This window comes from Xiphias gladius, chromosome 12 (genome assembly GCF_016859285.1).
Source record: "Xiphias gladius isolate SHS-SW01 ecotype Sanya breed wild chromosome 12, ASM1685928v1, whole genome shotgun sequence".
Classification (NCBI taxonomy): Eukaryota; Metazoa; Chordata; class Actinopteri; order Istiophoriformes; family Xiphiidae; genus Xiphias; species Xiphias gladius.
The window spans coordinates 5,620,787-5,642,500 of NC_053411.1; the positions used below are offsets into that span (position 1 = coordinate 5,620,787).

A 21,714-nucleotide genomic window follows, 5' to 3' on the forward strand; every position below is an offset into this window, starting at 1 on the left:
AGTAGTTTTAATATATTAAAGCTGGGGTACTCTGGTGGCCTAGGGGTTAAGGCACTGACCATGAAACACAGCGCCTCTGATTAGTGTTCAGCCGAGGAATTTGGTTGCGCATCAGTCCCCATCCCTTTCACCCCTCATTTCCTGTCATCTTTCTACCGCAAATTCTCAACAGCTGAGCCCTTTTTTCTTCAACAGAAAAGGATATATATTAATGTAACATTTGATCATGCTGCCCCTCGACTTAGCACACTAAGTAGCACACTACTGGATACGTTGCATGATTTTGAAAATGGCCATGCTACCCCAAAGCTACTAGAAAATGGAGGTAAACTAGTAGTGTTGCTACATATAGTGTCACTACTACTCAACTCTGCCTTTAGTATTAGTTATTAAAGCTAGCACTACCAGTGCAGTTACTATAACCCGTTTGTCCAGCACATTCACATTAATACAGTTACAAAATACTACCATACAAAAGACAAATGACAAGATATTGACCTCTACATTTCTTGACAAAGAGTGTACTCTGTGCCATCATTATACATTATTGAGCTTGCCCACCCACAATCAAGTCTTGTTTGATTTTGGCCATTATTCTGTATCTGCCACTAAATCAAGACCTAACATTTTTCCAGTCTTTGAGTGCCGTCTATTTTACTATACCTGGCCAGCCAACAAAAAAGTGCAGCCAAGAGTTTTAGCAGCCAAGCTTAATGATGATTATGTAGATTACGCTTTTACTGTGAAGTATTTCAGATAAACCCTTAAATAAAGTTTTCCTTAAAGTCATATCCAATTGTTTCAAAGGTCTTTCTTATATCACCAGTCATGCTTCTGCAGGGGGCAGGGCTTTAACACTTTATCACCATAGAGGGCATGACAGGAATAATTAGTTCTGTGTGTGTATATGTGTGTCTGTGTGTATTGCAATAGGAGATGAGAGACCTTCACAGGTATGCATGTTTATTAGATGGTGGACCTCAAAGCTGCACTCGGGCTCATTAAAATGTTTGATTGTGTTGGCGTTTATGTGCACGTTCTTCCTTGAGTGCATCATTTATCACAAACACACACACACAAATAAACACGTACTTGTTCCAGTGGCTGGCAGTTTTTTGTCCTTTCTGAGCTCTCATAGAGTTCATTAAAAGCCTTAATTAGACTGACAGTTATGTGTAATTACAGTCTTTAAGATGTACAGCTCTTCTGCAGGCCCACTCCTTCACTGCCTGCTTTCAGAATTCATTGTCTGAAGGGAAAAACTCTGTGTGTTTGAAAGTGTTCATACATGTGTTTGTGTGTATTTAGAAGACCAAACGTCCTGTAAGTTCTCAGTCTTTGACATTTGCCATTAATATCACCCAGAAGGGAATGACATTTATGAGGCCCTTTTTCTTGAGCAGCTCCCGCCTCCCATGGATTCTGCTTTTTCCCGTCTTTCTCTCACATTTTCACCCTCACTGCCCCCCCCCTCATCCTTCTGCTTCCCTTCTTCTTAATTTAGAAACCCCTCCCCTCTCCCCTCCGCCATCTTTCCACTTGCTTTTGCTTTCTTTCTCTCCTGCTACATGTCACAGATCGCTGTCACGTTCCTCCCTTCAGACCACTGACCCACTTCCCTCTTTTTTTTTGCATCGTTCCTAGCTTGCCGTTTTACCAGACATTTGTCCTTCATTCAAGCGACTTCTCTCCCCTTCCTGTTCCCCCTGGTCTCCCGATTTTGATTTTACCAGACGTTGCATAACAAACCCAAAAGCAAAAATAGGCTCAACGTTATTCAACCACCTGTGCTTCAGAAAGGTCTAAATAATCTCAAAATTACTTGGCTTGTGATGTTTCAACATGATGGTGCTTTTTTAGGTTTTTTTTTTATATTTTTGTGTGATTGATGATAATTAAAAAGGGATATTAGCCGGTGTTGGATGGACATGATGCAGTTCAAAGTGTTGTTTCAAATGGTTTCCCTACTTTGTCGGTCATAGATTTTCAAGGGAACACTGAATCCTGGGATTTGTTTTGATTTTGAAAGAAACAGAAAGATACAAAATAGTATCATGAAATATCAGGTAATAAGTGAATCCAAGCATATTGATACAAGCCTTTAATAACCATGGGAGTCAAACTGTATTCTCAGCAATGCCTGAACAGTATCATGCCAAATTTTCAGCATCATCTCTATTGTTTAGAAGTCACCATCAGCTACAAAGTTGACTCAAAGTCACTTATATTAAGGCAATCTGACAGCTCAGTGTCCCAGAGGGAATTTTGGCCTCAGATACATACAGTGTTTCATGAGTTTTTTTTTTTTTCCAATCGAGGGTTTGTACCCCGTTACAGAGCAGAGAGCATGCGGCGAGGGTCGCCCCCTCCGCGTCTACAGCATGTTCATGGAAAGCCGCCAACACTGTAATCCTGCAATGACAGACAATGTCACAGCTAGGCTCTGCCTGAGAGGAAGCCCCTACAAAGACGGGGACGGCAGGAAGGCTGGAAACATAAAGGCAATAATTGAAAGGCGAGGGGGAGGGAAATGTTGGCGAGGGGGGAAAGCAAGAGCTACTGGTGAAGAGAGTGATTGCTGCAACAGGCGGCTTTTTTTTTTTCCTGCCCTGTGATGAAAGTATGACAAAGTGACAGGAGACGCGGAACTGCGAGTAAGGTGTAGTTGTCTCCTGTCTTCCTCTTCACTGCACAGAATTCATGCTTAGATGGAGACAGTAAATCAGACTAATTTGAGACTGAGGGCTTTTATTTAGAGGTTAGGTGCTCACACAGGTGTGTAAACGTGCAATCCTGTGTGTGTGTGTGTGTGCGCGGCAGTGTGCGAGTGCATGGGTTTCTGTGGGTGGAGGGTGGAGAGTGGAGGGGAGGGTTTTCAGGGTGACTTAGTGGCCCAAAAAAAGACTACAGGATGAATGATGGGGACATTAATGTAAGAGACTAAAAGGGACACATCCCTCCAGTCCTATTAGTCATGACTATGGTATCCTGTTACCTGTGTTGTGTCACCTCCTCCAACTGGTTTTGCAACAGGTGTTTGTGTGTGTGTGACAATCAGTAACAAGACACAAAAGTCTGCTCAGCAGCACTGCAAATGCAGATTTGTTTTTTATCAAAATCATTAACGTTGATCGGAATTCTATTAAAATTGCTTGTGTTCATGACTTCTTCAGTCTAAATATCAGCAGACAGCAAGGAGGCATTCCTTGTTTACTCCACAAATTTGATGTCATATTTCCTCCTCCTGAGCGTCCGCATCATCACACTGTATATGTCCTCTCTCTCAGCTGTGATTATTAAAATACACAAGCTGAGACTCTTAGACTTTCTTTATTCAACAGAGAGAAAAGAAAATGAGAAAGGAAGGAAGAGAAAAAAGTGAGTGATGGACTTCTGTGGTTTAACCCAGATCCAGGCAGCCGCAGGAGGAGTGGACAACCGGAGGTGCTTCGTTTTTATTCTGGGAGCAATTTGGGAATAAGAGAGGCTGGGAAAAAAAAACATGAGCAAAGAGCTGGGGAGACTGTGAGAAGGTACGTCGAGGCTGGCACTGACCCATTTCTCCAGGCCTCCAATCTAGTGGCTGATATAACGGAGAACGGCAACCCACATGTTCGCACAAACCTTAAGACGGACACACGCCGACAGACACCAGCAGACAAGGGCGCACAGAGACAGACGTACACACATACTGGGGTCTGCAGATAGCCAGATTCCCCGGGATAGCTTCAAGTGTTACTTCTCATCCTGTGCGAGCGCAGCAAATCCGGCATCACCTCAGCCGGCGCTGGAAAATATCACATTCAGACATTCAAACACGACCATGAACTCACCGGCCTGCTCCACCAGCTCTGGAGTGCGTTACGTACTGAGCCACATCTAAAAAGGCTTTGCATGCTCTTTAAAAGGCTTTTTTTAAAAAAAATCTGTGCCGTAGAAGTCACTCAGGGATTCACTGATACGTATTCATTAAGTATTAATAAGTAGTCATTGAAGTTTTCATTCAATATGCATTGAGGTCCACTCAGAGGTACACTTGACAGGGATTTGCAGGGATAGCAGTTTCCAGCAGGTTTGTGGAAGTTAACGGGTAGACACCACACACACACACACTCACACACACAAAAAAACTCACAGAATGCCCTCGCTGCCCCGGGACGGGAACATTGACCCAGTTGTAAGGAACATTGGTTGTGACTGTCCTACATGGCTAGCACTTTACCAACGTTACACAAGGCTCATCCACCCAGTTACTAGGCCTCCTTTTAATGGCCCTGCTCCCTCTTTTATTTTGCTTTGGCTTTTTTTTTCTCCTTCGCTTTGTGGCTGCCTGTCTTTCTTTTGGTCCATTATGCATGTCTATGCTCTGGCAGTCACTTTTATTTGGCGTGGATTATTTTCTGAATTGGACAGTCAGACTTGTTACGTTTGCTCGGCCGCGATTTGTTTCTTTTCATTTAATTAATGCGAGAATGAATGGGAAGAAATCAGCCTTTGTGTTTACGGCTACTGGTGACATTATTTATACCCCCCCCCCTTCTCTGACAGTGATGATAACCCCTCCTTTCCCCCTCAGGCCTACATGTATACAGTATACATATATCTCTTATAGAGGCCATAAGCAGCTTTTAGAGGTTGTGTGTAGATTGTTTATTGATGCGTAGAGACCCAGTTTCCATACTGTGTCAATACTGCAGCCGTCAATAACCTGCCGTGCATCACACCAGATTATGAACGACAGGGTCTCTCATACACATACACACACAGCAGCAAACATTCCTGACTTTTGCACATGTACTTGAAACATTTAGATGTACAAGAATGCACAATTATGGTCATACACTCCTACAACACAACAATACGCAAGTAGTGTGTCTAATAAATCATGATACCAATTTAGTCAAAGGCAAACAACAATGTGGCAGCAAGCAGCAGCATTTCCAGGCCCCCACCAATTTTTTTTACTCCTTGCCTCAGAACTAAACCATAAAATGGCAGCGGGTCTGTCACAAGCAATCAACCTCTCCGTCTCGGCGCCATGCATGCGTGTGTGTGTTTGTCGGATGTGATCAGGTGTGTTCCTCACTCCAGTCCTTTTTGGGACTCTGACCAGCGGGAGGAGGAGGAGGGGAGTGTGGAGGCTGCTGTGCGGTGGCCCAGTTTGTTGGGTGTGTTTTAATGCTGGAGGTTAATAGGAAGTGATTCTGAGTCCACCACCCTCCAAGCACATGGGACACACTCAAAGACGGAGAGACAGAGGGAGGCAAGGGGTAGGGGAGAGAGAGGGGGCGAATAAAGAGGTTCGGTTGGGGGGGATGATTGTAATAGAACACGATGGATGGAAAGTGAATAACTGCTAAGAATTAAAATGTCATTGAGCACAGAGGAGAGATCAGCCACACACAAGCAAAGACATTGAGATCATTTTCCCCTGGTGGATCGCGTGTGCGTATGTGTGTGTGTTCGTGTATGTATGTGAGTTGCATGCATGAGTTGATGTGTGGGTTTTGAGGTAATGGTGTCTCCTCGGTAGAGGCATGTGTGAAATCAGGGGCTTGCGTGAGATTCTTCTCTGTGAATTTATGTGTGTGTCTGTATGGTCAGCATGTGACACGGCATGTGAGATCAACCTGTGACCATGACTTGGCTCCCAATGTTGGCCTGTCCAGGTCCCGTCGCCGCCGCTTCTCTCTCACACAAAGTCACGTGCTGAAGCTCGCAAGAAACATGTTAAATGACACTAGTTGTATTAGTAAGTTTACTTTTATTCAGTAATGTTTTTACCTAAATGTCATACTCGTCTGCATTTTAAATCCCATTGTTACAGAATACAAATTCTAGAGAATTCCCATCAGAAATCATTCAACTTTGCTGCCAGCAGAAATGAGAAATATGGCTTTATTTTGTTCATGCAGTTTAGGTAGTAAAGTATTTTATCTTACCCGTCTGGATTTATCTCACCAGTTCAGTGCTGCATGGGCCAGATTAAATCCAAAAAAATGAAAAATTTATACTTTTAAACAATCATTTGCAACCGTTGTAACCAAAGTATCCTTAAATGCTATATTTTCCACTCAAAGCAGAACGGGCAGCACAATGTATCAAAATTAGAAAGGAACTCTGGCTGCTATGTGAGAAAGTGGATGCTTTCTATATTTAACAGGCCAACATTTCTCCAATGCAAGCCTTTATCAGCACAAATCTCTTCCCACTCTTGCGTTAGCTCATGTGACAAACACATATCATACTTATCCTGTTTCCAAAACCACTCACATACCATCATGTCACCGTGCAGCAGAGGCGCCAAAAAAGCCAACATCTTTGTGTTGTCCTTGTTTGTAGCTGGTCCCATTTGTGGATCGAGTTTTACCACTACAGTCAACAGTGGGCCTTTGTCTGCAACAATTGAAGAGAAAACCTGCACTCTTTGCAGAAAAACAAGTTTGGAAAACCTCATGCTATGTTGGAAGTAATGGTGTATTGTGTATTTGGAAGTGGAATGTGAAAATAATACTCGGCTGGTGTGTTTCTTTTGAGGGGGAGCTAAAATAATGCTGGTTCTGTTTCAGCACACAACTTAATGCCTTTTCCCCTCCTTGCCACCGCGGCGAGGTAATGGCTTGCGATAGCTTTGTTAATGTGTCATAGCCAGGTCATAAAAGCGCCATAGGAGATTTATGAAGACGTTTTTAGTTACAGGAAATTTCGATGGCGAGATTCAGGATTTTTTTTGGGGGGGGGGCACAGAGTGAAGGAGAGAGAGGGAATGAATCCTTCAGCCTTGCTCAAGGGAGAGGGGATCGGGTTATATGCTCTTCGTCATCTAGATGACACACATGGAGCTCATAGAGCCTCTGGAGAGTGAGGACCACAAATTTAAACAGGAAGGCATCAGTAAATCCCACCCCCAAGTCCCTGCTGCACCTACACACACAGACACGCACTCCCAAGTCCACCCGAGTGATAGACATAGTTCTGTGGCTGTTTCTGGAGAGTGTGGTGCAAAATCCAAACAAGTGGAACCATAAAGAGGATTTAAAAGGCAAAGCTGCTGTGTAGCAATACATAGGTTGATTTGCACAGATGGGAGCACTTTGCACACACACTGCCACAAACACACAGAGAAATACACACTCAAACCACTCCAGCCTTAGCATTCACCAGTTTGCCTGGAGCAAAACAAAACACCCACTTGCGTTTGTGTCTTTGACATTGCGTTCGTGTTTACTGTGTTCGTTAACCTGACACACTCACGACACGGCTAACACGCCATCCAAGACCAGAGGCTAGCAGGGATGCCACTGTGCTCTTTGAATGTGAGACAGCACAGTGCGAGCAAGCAAGCTTTGTTCAGCCCTGGCCTTTTTCTTTTTCTTTTTTTTTTAAACTTGTTTATTCATTCTGTTTGTTGTTTAATCTGCTCTTTTGCTGTACACCACATTCCCATTTTTGCTCCCTTTAATCTAGCTGTCATCGGAAAAAATGTTCCCTCTTCACGCTCAAAGCACTTGTGTGTATTTGAGTGTGTGTGGTACAGTAGCTAGCTTGTTGCAAAAACTTGGCCACAAATACAGTGCTTATGCACAGCAGCAGCACATAGACAGCTCCACCTCAGTCCCTCCTATCATAAAAAAACTGCAACTTCATAACTTCGGAAGTGAAATGAGTGGCATTAATCTGCCCGGGTGCCCTGGGGGAAAATTGAGCTGTGGGCCCCTGTTGGTTTAATTTTTTTTTTCTTTACTAAAATCTCTGTTAAGAATCTTCTTACTATACAGCCCCCATCTTTCAGACAAGAGAAGAGGGGAGTTAATAAAAATGTTGCTATGCTCATCTCTGACACTTTAAGTTATTACTTCCATGTGCTCACAGCTTTAAGCTTTCAAGCAGCAGCCAGTGATTTGCAGATTTTCTTTGCCCCCGGGTTTTGCCTTTCAGGCTCCATACGAGTTACTGTCCTGCCCTCGGATTTTGAGTGGAAGATGTAACTGCAGCCTGAGAGAGAGACTGCAGGCGCTGGTCATGGCTGGAGAAAAAAAAAATACTGAAAACATTTTTAAACAGAAAAACCCACACATTTAATTTTACTTACAGTCAGTATTCTAAAAAAAAAAAAAAAAAAAGGCTAGAACTGAGCATCAGTGAACACAACAGAGTTTTTTTAAATATATATTTTAAAAATATATTTACTATAAAGTATGAGGTCTCTAAAGGTAAGCTAAATGTAATTTTAATTGGCTTTATTGATAACACCACAAAAGGCATATTTCAACTATTTTTCAACTATACTACTGTTGCTTTGGAAAACCCAATAAAAAAAAAAAAGTCATGATAATGTGCTATTTGTGAGATTAACATGAATATATAAAAGCTCAGTATAGAAAGGAAAAAGAACCCCTGAAGCCAAACCTATATGTCCCTGGGCACAGGGCCCCTCAACAATACAGGGCTTCAAGATTAGGCAGTGATGACCCAGTTATAGCGCCTTATCTCTTTGATACTAAAAATAATTTGTCTATGTTCTTACACTTTTTTTTAACTAAAATTAGACGGAAAAATGTAATGCAAGTAACAACATAAGCATGTGCAGAAATTCACATCACTCACATAGGAGCACCACAGAACAATGTATGATACGATTCCAGTGGAGTCACTTTCCACTTTTACGTAATGGTGGGCCAACTTCAGCAGCGATAATGGAGACACAGAACAGGCTTGGCCCAGCACTGACCTTGGTAATAACAAGAGAGACACAGAGAAAGACTCTCATCCACTCTGTGATCTTTTCTATGAACTAGATACACACTCCTCCCCCTGCCCGCCTGGCTGCCTGCCTCCCTGTGTGCAGAGTCCCGGCATTATGCAGCCTGATTGAGGTTGACTGCAGTATTATTTCATTAATTAAGTTTTTCCACTCCCTCCGCCGCTCCCCCCTGTCTTCCTGTCGAACGAGGGTGGCAGAGCGACGCCCTTCCTCTCCTCTGTCCTCTGGCGCTTCATATCCCCCCATCACTGCTGATCATTGTATCAATTACTCATCCCTCCTCTCCCTCCCGTGTCTCCCGCTTTCTCTCTCATTGCTCTTCCTCCTTTCTCCTCTTATCTCATCCCAAATTGCTCCATACACTCCTCCCCACTTTCTTTTTTCTCTCTCTGTCCTCCCTAAGTGAGGTGGGAAAGATTTCAGGCACGCCAATTCCTACATCTCCCCCTCTTTCCTGCTCTTATCTCTGTCTTGCATCAGGATTTCACAGATGTTTTGTGATTACTTCTACCTTGATTTGGTGATATCTTCTCCCCTCAAGTGCAGGGAAATGTGCAGCAATTTTGGTGTTTAACAACCAGGATTGGGAGGGGGGATATTTTCGATCCAAGGACAAAGCAGCTACGATCTCTTTGTTCACTTTGTTCCTGTGAAATTGAGATTCACAGAAATAGTGGCACCTGTAACATGTCTAACGGTTTTAAGAGGATTTGTCATGATACAGTTCACTGTTTTCACAAAAATTGCCTTTGAGACTTTTGTGACCTGTTGATTATGATATTAAAAAAATAGCTTGTATTTGCAAAATCACATTTGTGGAGGCTCTCCTGGTTCAATTTGGCTCTCCAGCTTCCAGTCTCTGTCTCTCTTTGTGTCTCCCTCTTCTTTGTATCCATTACTGCTCCACTTTTCCATAATGGAGACATTAGTGTCTTTTACCTCTCTGCTATCTATCATGTCATTTAAACTCTTTCCTTACTTTCTGTTTTTAACTTCTCTGCTTTTTCTCTGCTCCACCACTTTTTTCTCCCTCTTTCTATGAATCTTGTCATCCTCCCTCCTCCTCCTCCTCTCTGTGTCCACTGGGCTCTGGGTCATTTCTATCGTCTCACATAGTCTCCTGTCCCCATCATATCACCAACAGCTTGTCACAGGCAATCAGTCTCTGTGCCTCGCTTCCCTGCTCGACCTCCTCCTTCTCCTCCTTTCCTCGCCCTCGTCTTCCTCACCTCCCTCGTCTCCTGTCACCTTCTTGTCCTCCCTCATGTGTCAGTAGTTATTACTCTCAAAAATCACAGTCCTCTGCCCTTCTCTCTAAGACCAGCTAAGGTTATTTACTCTGTCCCCCATCCATTCCTTCAATCAGAGCTGCTTGGTTTTTGCCCTATAGCCAATCTTTATCACATTCTATAGCCCCTGTCCAGGGATGTAGTGGAGGGTAAAACCATGTAATCTCTCTTATGTCACCTTCTTAAGTTTCTATTTAAGGTTTTTTATATAGGCGCTTGTTTTATTCAATAGATGGAGAGGAATGTTTCCAAGAAAACGATGTAAAGTAAGTAGATCATGTAAAATAATGTTATTCTGAATATGTTGTGTTTTTTCAATTTTGATGTTTTTAAGATCATTTAAGATAACTGAGACAATAAGCTTATCATCGTTAATTTTCATAATTTTGTATTCAAGTGCATCATGCCTCAGGAAAAGAACACATACCGTTATTAACTAGACTGGCACTCAGTAGAGCACATACCTCTGCCAAGGCGAAAAATGTCCTATCTCGCATCTCTCCCTTGAACCGGATCCGCACCAAAATTTAATGGGCTCTTCCCTGGCCCATGCCCCATCCCTCCACCAAGTTTGGTGCAAACCAGCTCAGTAGTTCTTGCCCACTCCTGCTGACAAATAAACAAACCAACAAACAGACATGAGTGAAAACATAACCTCCTTGGTGAAGGTGATGTTAAAAAATGCATGTCCTGTAGTGAAGTTGCATTGAATTAGTTAGTTAAATAATTATATTTTCATACATGATTCTGTACAAAACTAATCATGCAATTTTTGTTTATTGATAGAAAAAAACAGCCACAACAGCCAAATTAGAACATACTGCTTTATGTTTGATTCACTATTGTCTGAATTTTCTGCATGCTTCAGTATCTTAGAACAATCTGACAAATCACGAAATTCCTATTAAAACTGAAAAATAAAATGTTAATTTTAACTGTTGTGACACAACAGAAGTAACGGGGAATTGGACTGTAAAAGCCCATCCACGGGCATTTTGTTTCTTCTGTTTTTTTTAATGCTACTTATGTTTTGTTTCTTTAAACACGTTTTTTTTCTGAATCCACTCTACATCTAAAACTTCTATTCCACTGAGAATCTCAGAATAACATTCAACCCATTTTGCTACAACCTAAACATGGCAGCTGAGTGGACAAATATATTTTTTTCAAAATGGCACAATTACGCTCTGATTCAAACAAGACCTTTCTTTAATTTGGCACTCTGTGTCTTTCCACTTTATTTGAATCATTAAAATAAATTAGATCGTCCTTCTACATTAGTTTAATAGAAAATATTACACACTTCTCATAGACAGAAAAAAAATAGTATGATTTCCTAAAGATTTTTAGCAAAAGCAATAAAAAAAAAAACTTTTTAACAGCACTTTACTTAAACCTTCTTTGTATATCCCATCATCAATTCCTGTCTCCTTGCTTTCCCACCATACTGCTGTTCGTCTTGACCTCCGCCTGCTTCCCTCCTCCTCCTGCTTTCACACTTTGCATCCTGCAGGGATGGAGGGAGAGAGAGAGGGAGGTGTTAGAAGTAAAGCTGCCTCTTTTTCACACCTCCCTTTCTCTCTCTCTCCCTCTCTCTCCTGCACCATCCGCCATCCCTCCCTCTGTGCTTCGCTTCAGACAGACTAATCTACAGCCTGAAGGGAAGTACAAGGGGGGGAAATGATTTCTTATATCTTTTTTTTTAAGGAGAAGAGGTGAGGGTAAGCCCCGGGGGCTATAATGGGGAAAATAAGGATAAATGGGTGGTGTGTGCGAGGGTTTTGGGTGGGCCAGTGGAAGGGGCAAGCATATGTTTACTGTCATTTTTACTAGCCACTGTGGCTACACATCAGTCCCTTAGTCAGGTCAAACTTGAAAGGCAAAGATTGAAGTTTTTGTCATGACATTAAGGCTGTGATTCGGCGAGTTGAGTGCGGTCATAGCTGGAGACTGTTAACTTTTGTATATGAATAACTGAGACCGGCTACACAAGTGTTGTTGCATCAACTGCAAAGGTGTGAGTCTCACTTTGAAGACCTTTTTCATCTCTTCACCCATCAACTCCTCTTTCTGTCCTCTCTCTCCTATCACACCTTCTCTGCATCTTCATATTTATGCCCCTCTTATTTTTTACAGAACCCCCCAACCCTCCCTCCAATCCCTCCATCCTGATTCTCATCCTTCCTCCTCCTGCAGCCTGTGACCCGCAGACCAGTGATCTTTAATGCATTCACTGACAAGCTTTATGTAAGAAGTGTTAGAGTGTTACATGGGTTCATGCACACACACACACACACTCTTCTTGCCCGTGTACTTTGTCAGCAATGCTTGACCTCCTTCGACCCCCTTATAGCTCCACTAGGAAAAAACTTGTACGATTCCTGAACAAGTCAGGATGCTGATTTGAAGTCAAACATTGAATCTTTACTGTTTTGATTGACTTATTGCCTTTGTTCAGTGTAAGAAAAGCTTTTATAGCTTCAAACTATTAAATCCCCCATCACCTGTATTAACACATCAGTCCCTGAATTTTAAATTAAAAAATTATCTTTCGTTTGCTTAATTAAAACATAAACTAGAGCTAGTAACAGGGTTTCCAATTGGAGTTTTAACTAATTCAACACAGTCTGTATTTCAACCAATCAGGTCCAGATTCTCTCTACACACAGTGTTTTTTGTCTCAAGGGCTCCATTTTATTTCATATGCGCCCTTGATTGGATTACCATCCCTTTTTTCCATCAACCAGCCTCTGCCTCTCTGGATTACCCCCCTCTCCTGTTATTTCTCCAGCCCCAGCAGCAATTGCAGTTGAGTGAAAGCGGTTGAGTCCATGCAGTGCGGTGGGGGTGTTAATGAATTCCAGCGGACTGCTAAATGAGGACTTATTAAAGTGCTGCTGCCTCGTAGTTTGACATTTCAGAGCTTCTGGTGGAGTTTTAAATCGCTGCCTCTGCAAATGTCACTCGCTGAATGGCTGACCATATGAATAGAAGCTATTGTTGGTGTCCACTATAGATTGAGAAAGAGTGAATTTGTGTGGCTTTAACAGATGGGTTTCTAATGTGTGTGTGTGTGTGTGTGTGTGTGTGTGTGTGTGTGTGTGTGTGTGTGTGTGTGTGTGTGTGTGTGTGTGTGTGTGTGTGTATACCAACCCGCTACTTGGTCGCTAATTGTGTAAGTTTGTGTTTCCATCTCTCCAGCTACGTCAGATGGGACGCGCCAAGGCCTGGATAGCATGAGAGGTGGAGTGTGTGCCACGCAAGGCATGAAGGTGGTCCTGAAAGTGGGACAGAGTAAGTCCTCTAACCTCTCTTTCTCCCTTTATTTTCTCTCACACACTAAGGCAGTCACACATGAGCTCTCCAATATGTACAAGCGCTGGAGTCCGCCACATAGGGACTCTTCTTCTGTTGCTCACTCATAACACACACATTGTTATTCATGCATCACACACAGTCGCTCACTTAACACACAGTGTGACTAACACACATTGGCTCCAGTCCACCGCATCTCACATCATCTCCCATCTGTACAGTGCAGAGCGCTACACATTCATTACCGCACCTAATCTGACATGCAGCCTCTTCCACTTTTAAACCATCTCTCTTATGTTCCTCCTTCTTACACACACATACCAAACAGGTACACACACACGTACATCACTTCTTTGTCTGTGTGTGTTTTCGCTGAGCATATTAGGGCTCGTTAAGTGGTGCGAACAGCGGAGAAGTGTGGGATCAGTCAGTTCTAATGAGCCCTGTTGACTCTCTTCTTACTCTGCCTTTTAGCTACTACTGACTCATGCTGGACACACACACTCGAGCGCACACAGAGAAACTCGCACACATCCCTGTGCAGTATATACATTACAGGCATCAATGTTAGCTCACACAAGGACAGGAACACATGACATGGACAGTGTCCGTGCAGGCATATGGACAGACATGTGCACACCAGAACACACACATTTCCCCACACAGCAGATATGCCAGCTAAAGCACGTTATCAAAATTACGCCATTCAGTGTTGAAGCACACAGTCAGTGATTTTTAATGGCTGCGTAGCTGCACACACGTCTAATTTGTTTGGAAAATATCCACAGGTAATGACCCTCACATGCAGCAGCAGAAAAAAAAGGCTCGTTTAAGCATTTTCACTGACCTGCACATTCCTGCGCATAATAGGCACCTGTCCTTCACACGACCCCCCTTACACAAACACACACACACACACACACACACACACACACACACACACACACACACACACACACACACACACATTAACACACAATCTCCTACTTCTATTTCTTTAGCCTGTGCTGTGTTATCAGGTCTTGTGTATTGTAGGTGCTCTTCAGCAAAGAGCCAAGTGCTGATGCTATGGGCTATCAGCCCATAGCATCAGCGTAGTCAGCTCAGGTCAATAGAAGTACCAGAACACACACTTTCCCCTGGCTCTTTCCCCACTTGGGCAATGGAAATGCTACCTTCCTCACACACGCACATACAAAACCTCTGCCACTTCCACATGACTCTATTCAGTTCTAAGACACACACACACACACACACACACACACACACACACACACACACACACACACATCTCTTTATTTGTAATCTTTCCTCTGTTCTCTCTGTCCCTTTATTATCTTCTGTCTTTTTCTCTTTTCTCATCTGTTCTTCCTTCACTTCTTCTCTATTCCCTCTGCATTTGTCTTTTTTTTAACCCTTTTCATTCAAGCAAAATTGCTCACTTTCTTTTCAAATTCCCTTTCTCCCCGTCCTCATCACCTCCCCTTTACTTTGCATGCTGGCCATCTCTCCTTACAGCTCTCCCTCTCAATCCCCCTTTCTGTTATTTTCTCTCTTTTCCTCTGTCTTTCTGTCTTATCTGCTATGTGGCTGAAAGGTCACGTCTGTGTTGTTTGTCGTCTAAATAAGTGCCGTGCCGCCTCATGGTGATCTCTGATGAGATATGGCTCTCCGCTCCGCTCTGAGGAATAAACACACACTCACAATACACACACTTGCACCCTTGCCCCACACACATACATTGACCTGTCTTTTCTTATTGTATTCTTTATCTATCTTGCTTGCTCTCTGTCTCTGTCACACACACACACACACACACACACACACACACAAACACACACACACACACACACACAGTGTGAAGCCCCTGCTCACCATCTATCGATCCAAACAGCACCAGCCCTAACACATGCATACAAACACGCTCTCACCAGTTTGTGCATTGCTGTGATGCAGTGTGTGTTTTTGTGGGTTTACTGAACAGTTTCATAAACATAAACACCCCGTTTTCTGTCTATGTTGCTCTCCTGTGCTGCTGCAATGACCAATAACCGACCCTTTTAAGATGTTGGATCAGCTGCAGAGTTGAAAAGTCATATTACAGCATAAAACTCTATTCTTGCAGCCTACTGTTGGCCAGATGGCTCAGAAGTGAACAAAATTAGTATTTTCTGAAACACCTCTTTCAGCTGTGAGGAGTGGCATATCTACAATGGCAGCATTGTGTGTGTGTGTGTGTGTGTGTGGGTGCGTGCGTGCGTGTGTGTGCATTTGCATGTGTCACATAAACGCTCCTTAATGCCATCACCATTACTGAGGGCTTGCTAGACAGATGGCCTGATTTAGCGACTACAGATTACAAGCCGTTATGGCCTTGTGTAAATTCACTTTGGCCAAAACAACAAACAGCCTCTCTTTAGTTTCCAATTCAAACAAATGGAAAAGTGCTCATACACTGCGCATCGAAGCCCAATCAATATGTGTACTCCTATAATGGGAATGGAGGGGAGGGAAGCTTTTATTAAACCTCTTCTGTCTCAATTTCTCTTTCTGACTGGCTCTCTCTTTCCTAATGTAACTTATTGGTTCCAATTCTGAGAGCCTTGGCTGTTGTAGAGGATGGATGCTGTCTCTGTATTTCTGCCCTTCTGCTCATATTCCACCCTTATTTTTCTCCCCCAGGCCCATATGGCCTGCTTCCGAAGAAGGAGCCAGCAGGACGCACCACCAGCAGAAACCCAGGTAAGCAGGAGACCAAATGGAGATAATCCACAGCAGATCCATCCACAAAATGGATGGAGGGAATAACCAAAGACTGGTAGATAAAAAGAAAAGCAGCGGGGAGAGGGAGGGAAGAGGCAACAGATGGAGAATGTGCAGTGGTGACATCTGTGGATCTCTCTATTTAATTCCATATCTTTCTCTCTCTCTGTCTCTCTTCCTGCTCTCTATCCCTCTCCTCATCTCTGCGCCCGGCCCTCCGAGCTAAGTGCTGCAGGCGGAGAATGGATGGCTAATAGCTACCTTGGGAGAGGGACAAGAAAAAAAATGGGAGAAAGAAAGAGGCAGGAGGAGGAAGAGAGAGGGAGAGAGGGCATCGGGATGGAGGGCTAGACCAGCGGCGACATTTCAGAGAGTTATTATTGTCATTAGTTTGGGCGGCCTGGATTCTGTAGGTCCGTCGCGAGAGACAGAAAGAAAGAAAGATGCGAATTACCGAAAGATGAGGGGAGAGAGGAGAAGAGACATAGGGGAGTGATGGAACAGAGTGGGTAGAAGTGGGAGGCACATAAGGAGAAGAAAGAAAAGAATAATTGAAAAGCAAAGAGGAGAGGGGAATAGAACAAGGAGATGAAAATGGACAGAGGCTAAATTCATGCTCTACCTCAAAGTCATTCTGTGATGAATAAGAACATGATTCACTCTCAGTTGTGTTCATTTTCCTCTCTCTTCTTTTATGGTGGTGAATCTGTGTACTATACCGAATGTGTTAATTGGGGCATTTGCACATGGTCCAATCACTTGTCCATACCTCACATACTGTGGGTGAGAACTATGTGTGTGAAGTAAGCAACAATATTATGTATTGTTTTTACTAGAATGAGATAAATAACACAGAACACACTACAAGTCTGATTTACATCACATGCATAATGAGGGATTTTACACATTTTTGCCCCTTAGACAAGGACATATTAACACACACTTAACCACATAACTGAAATAATTGTTTTGACTCCTGGCACAACAGATATGACAGAATTTCTAATCCTCATGTGAATATACTCAGTCATCTCAGCAAGTGGAATATTGCTGGTTATTCACAGTTTCTCTCTTGTTTGTTTGCCTCATCCTATCCTCTCTGGGGATGTAAACAAATATCGGAAGTCACAGAAAAAAAGCAGTTCTGAAAACTTCAGATCTGTTCTCATAAGCATTAGATTCAGCGTTTTTCTTCAATATCAAAGTAATCAAGTTGACTGTCGCCTGAACAATGTTAACAGGAACTGCTAGTAACCACAGTAGCATGACTTTTCATGATGCCGATTTACCAAAATACAAACTAACATCCCATCCCAGGTTCAATATTCGGACTTTTGGCAAGATTCATTCTCAATCTCTTCTCATCAGTTTTCACCAGATTTGTTAAGTAGTGCAGGGGGAAGAGAAGTGCTTTTGCACAGATGTTACTTTTACCTCATGATCTGATATTGAAGCCTGGCAACATGTGTAGGTTCAGAGTAATAAGACAATACTTTAAATGACAGTAGATAACAGTTTACCACTGCAAATGAAGCACTGTAAAAGATTTTTATAGTAGTAGCTTTGCATTACACTCCTAACCCACACACTTTCACCAGACATGACAATGTTATGTTATATATTTCAACTCTTTTTGCCAGTGTATGTTGCTATTCACCAGCTTTTCTGCAATTAATGCAATTTTTGGAAAAAATGTACACTCAGCTGAGGTGACAAAGTTGATCTGTCAAAAAAGCTTTTTCTAATACACTGCCTTCTGCATCTTCACAAGTATTTGTGTCAGGCTGTCACTCTTATCAGAACCCCTCCCCTCCCCTCAGGAGTGTACGCAACCACTCCTGTTCCTGGTGCAAGCCCAGACAGGGGCCTTTGGTGCACATTTAGAACCCCCGGTGTATCACCATAGGACCCCCGTGTATCACCGCAGCAGCTGGGACCCCTGTGTGTCCCCACATTAGCTGATAAAACACCAACAGTACACATGGATAGGAGGAGACAAATTAATTCATTAAAAAAACACAAATGCAACAGTATGTGAGAAGCAGCAATGAAATGCCATAATGCATCAGTTACTGGTGCTAATTATTTAGCATTGTCACATCCTCTTGAATGTATTCATAAAAGGGTTGTTGACGGGAACAGGCACTGATTCACTGGCTCGTCAAAATTTCAGAAACTTGCATTAAACTCGTTAAACAGTTTAGTGTCAAGTCAAATTTTATTTATAAATTAAAATATCAGAAATTTTCCTCAAGGGGCTTAACTATCTGTACATCATTAGGACACCCTCTGTCCTTAGACACCCGGATTGGACGAGGACAAACTCCCCCAAAAAACCTTTAACAGGAAAAACTGGAAGAAACCTCAGGAAGAGCAACAGAGGAGGAATCCCTGTTCCACATCGGACAGACATGCGATAGAAGTCGTGTGCACAGAATGGAAACCAAACAAGTGTCTGTAGCATTATAAAGCAGTTCCAAGACCAACTACTTCTTCCTGAAATGTGAATTACAGTGTATTTGAGAAATACTAAGGGAAGGACAGATGGCTTAAAAACAAGGATAAGACTATATTATCACCTTGACCTATTCTTTAATTTCTGACCTGCCGGTCATCTCTCTCAAAGATTAAATTCTCCAATGAATTAAAAAAGAGGGAAACAAGGGGAAAAGTAGGCATCAAAGTCTGAACTTGTGATAAAAAAGAGAACACAGGAGGGAGTGAGAGGTAGAAAATAGGAGGAATAGAGGTGAAGAAAGAGAGTATAATGAAGAGAACCGGTGAAAGGCGGCAGTCATAATGGAGATGGAGAATGAGGGATGTTGGGTTAATGGAGGGAGGAAGAAAGCAGAGGAGGAGAAGGGAGTGTAATCGACATCCAGCATTAGCGCTTTTCTCCTAGCCAGTCCAGTGCGACGGGGGCCTAGCAGCAGGGGGATTGGGATGTGTTTGTGTGTATTTGCTTGCATGGTTGTGTATGCCCATATCTGAGTGTGCGTGTGTCCATATGTGTGTTTGTGTTGCTAGGCACTGAGCTCCGAGCAAGGTAGGTCATTACGGCTACAATAACCCAAAGATAGAGAGAGCCACAGAGCAAGGGACGGCAAGGAGACGCAAGAGAGAGACAGACAGGGAGAAAAGAAAGGGATGTGTGCCAAGAATAATGATAGACCAATCCAAAGGCTCTGTATAGCAGGGACTTGTATTACTGGCCTTAACCAGTTCGCCACACACATTCGCACGGTCCAGTGCCAGAGCCTTAGCACCCCCCAACTCTATAAACATACGTGCACACAGATGCTCACACAAATACACACCTCCTTACCATCATCCACCTGCTGGGTTCTGACCCGACCTCCTGCAGAGAAAACTGTGAGCTCAGAGACTGTGAAGTTCTTAGGTTTCAGGCAGACCCACAACAGACAGAGAGAGCAATAGGCTGACAAACAGCAAGATAGTGTGACAGACAGTTTGATAACCAGACAGACAGATAAAAAGACAGACAGACAGGCAGGAAGGCCAGCAGGCAGGCGGATTGTGTGGTCTGGTGGTAGGAGCAAAGCGGGGAGGCTTTCTTCATGTGGCTGGCGGTAATGCTAAGTAAATACAGTTGTTAAGGTTAGGGAAATAGTGTGTTACCTTGATACATACTGTGGCTTAGCCAGGCTGTCCACAAGAGTATATAATGTACAGTGCTCTCACACTCACACACTGAGTCTATGGACATTCCTCTTCATTTTATATGCACTGCTGTCCACTTCATCACATCAATAAAGAGACCACATATAAGCTTCTGTGAGATTTGCTGCATACTTATTGCATTCCACGGGGTTAAGTCTCTGCAGCCTCCACTAGCAGAGCTAAACCAGCACCATTACTCATGTTATTGTGGTACAGAGCCATGAGGATTGGTATGTTTATTTAAAAGCTCATGAAAACACAAATTGTGAAAGCCAGCTGTGTTATTGCTCTGGTATATTCGTGATGATTAATATATAAATCGTATAAATCGAAGGAAACACTGAAAGCAGCTTGTGATACTGTGAATATTAGAATAAGATCGTTTTATGATTTGTTTCAGGCGGCGCAGGGAACTCCACTCAGTCTCAAAGACCCAACACCATTGGGAGTGAGGGCAGTGGCGAGAATGGGCCCCTTCAGCCTTCCAATATTGCCCTCATTGCTGGCGCTGCGGGAGGTTCTGCCTTTCTCCTGCTGGTGACCGCTGTGATCTGCGTTGTGTGCTACCGGCGGCGGCACGCCAAGCACTCGGACACCCACCACCCTCCACTGTCGCTGTCCTCGCTCACCAGCCCCAAGCGGGGAGGTGGTGGGGGCATCAGCAGCTCCAACAACAACGGCTCCGAGCCCAGCGACATCATCATCCCTCTGCGGACGTCGGACTCGGCCTACTGCCCGCACTACGAGAAGGTGAGTGGGGACTACGGACACCCCGTCTACATCGTCCAGGAGATGCCACCTCAGAGCCCAGCCAACATCTACTACAAAGTATGAGACAGCCGCTACTCCGGCCGACTGGACACACCCACCTCCCTCCACCCATTACCAACAAATTCCCTGTTCCAAATGAAGCCACAGCAAAGCTCGCCATCACAGCTCCGACCCCGAACCCCTCAATACTACCAGTATTGTCCCTTGGACCCCACTCACTGCCCCCGTGAGCCCACACCCCCGGCCACAGTTGTGTTTCTAGCTGAATAAACCACCCCACCCCATTCTCACACAACTGGGCCACTAAGTGTGCGTCGAGGGCAGTGTCGTAACCATACATAGCCCTTCTTAACAAGGCCCTCACGTATGGAGCCTCTGAGTGCCCCCTTCTTGTTAACTCAGAGCTAAATGAGCCCCACCCGTGCTTAATAGAAGAGTCGTTCCCCAAAATGCCAGTGTGTATGTGCAGCACACACTCTTTTTCTAGGAGTATGGACCTGGCGTTGGGACATGTGATGTTTTAGAAAAGAAAAAAAGAAAAGAACTACAACAATAAAAAAAAATAAAATAAAAACACCAACTCTGAACCCACTTAGTGCTGGACAACTCTGATTCCCAGAGGCCGTACCTGCCTATCCCACCGCCCTGCCCCTCAGAGCTCCATCAGCCAACCAGAGACTGGCCCCTGCCACTAACTCACCAATAGGATTCCAGTTTGTTTGTGTTTGTTTCTCCTGAGAAAACAGGGGCCTCGGACTCACCGAAACAGCAAGCCCGGGCGGTGGTCACAAGACCAGGCCCAGGCCTGAGGAGGTCTGACCAATCGGCGACGCTCAGAATCTTGTATATTTTAATAATATGTGTGTGTGAGTTTGACTGTGTGAGTGTGCATACGACTTGGATAATAATCATGGCGCTGCTGCTCCACATTAGATGTGTGTGTGCAGTTAGTGTGCTTCAGTACAGCAAGTTTGCATATGAGTTTGCATATGCGTGTGTCGGGTTTAGTTTGTGTGCGTATGTGTGTGTGTAAGCTTTGTGTGTGATTGATTGTGTGTACGCGTGTGTTCTTTAGACTTGTCTTAAATACCAAAACACAAAATAGTGAGCGAATATCAAAAAAGTGAGATT

General features: G+C 43.6%; 1 protein-coding gene across 1 annotated transcript in view; it reads left to right on the forward strand.

The window, feature by feature from the left end:
- Positions 1 to 21,714, forward strand: part of efnb3b (ephrin-B3b) — a 77,416-nt gene that overhangs the window by 55,222 nt on the left and 480 nt on the right. The window contains exons 3-5 of the mRNA XM_040141366.1: positions 13,255 to 13,347; positions 16,051 to 16,110; positions 20,213 to 21,714. The exon at positions 20,213 to 21,714 is cut by the window's right edge and continues 480 nt beyond it. Of these exons, the coding sequence (XP_039997300.1) occupies positions 13,255 to 13,347; positions 16,051 to 16,110; positions 20,213 to 20,646 (587 nt within the window). The 3' untranslated portion in view covers positions 20,647 to 21,714. The remainder of the gene's footprint in view (positions 1 to 13,254; positions 13,348 to 16,050; positions 16,111 to 20,212) is intronic.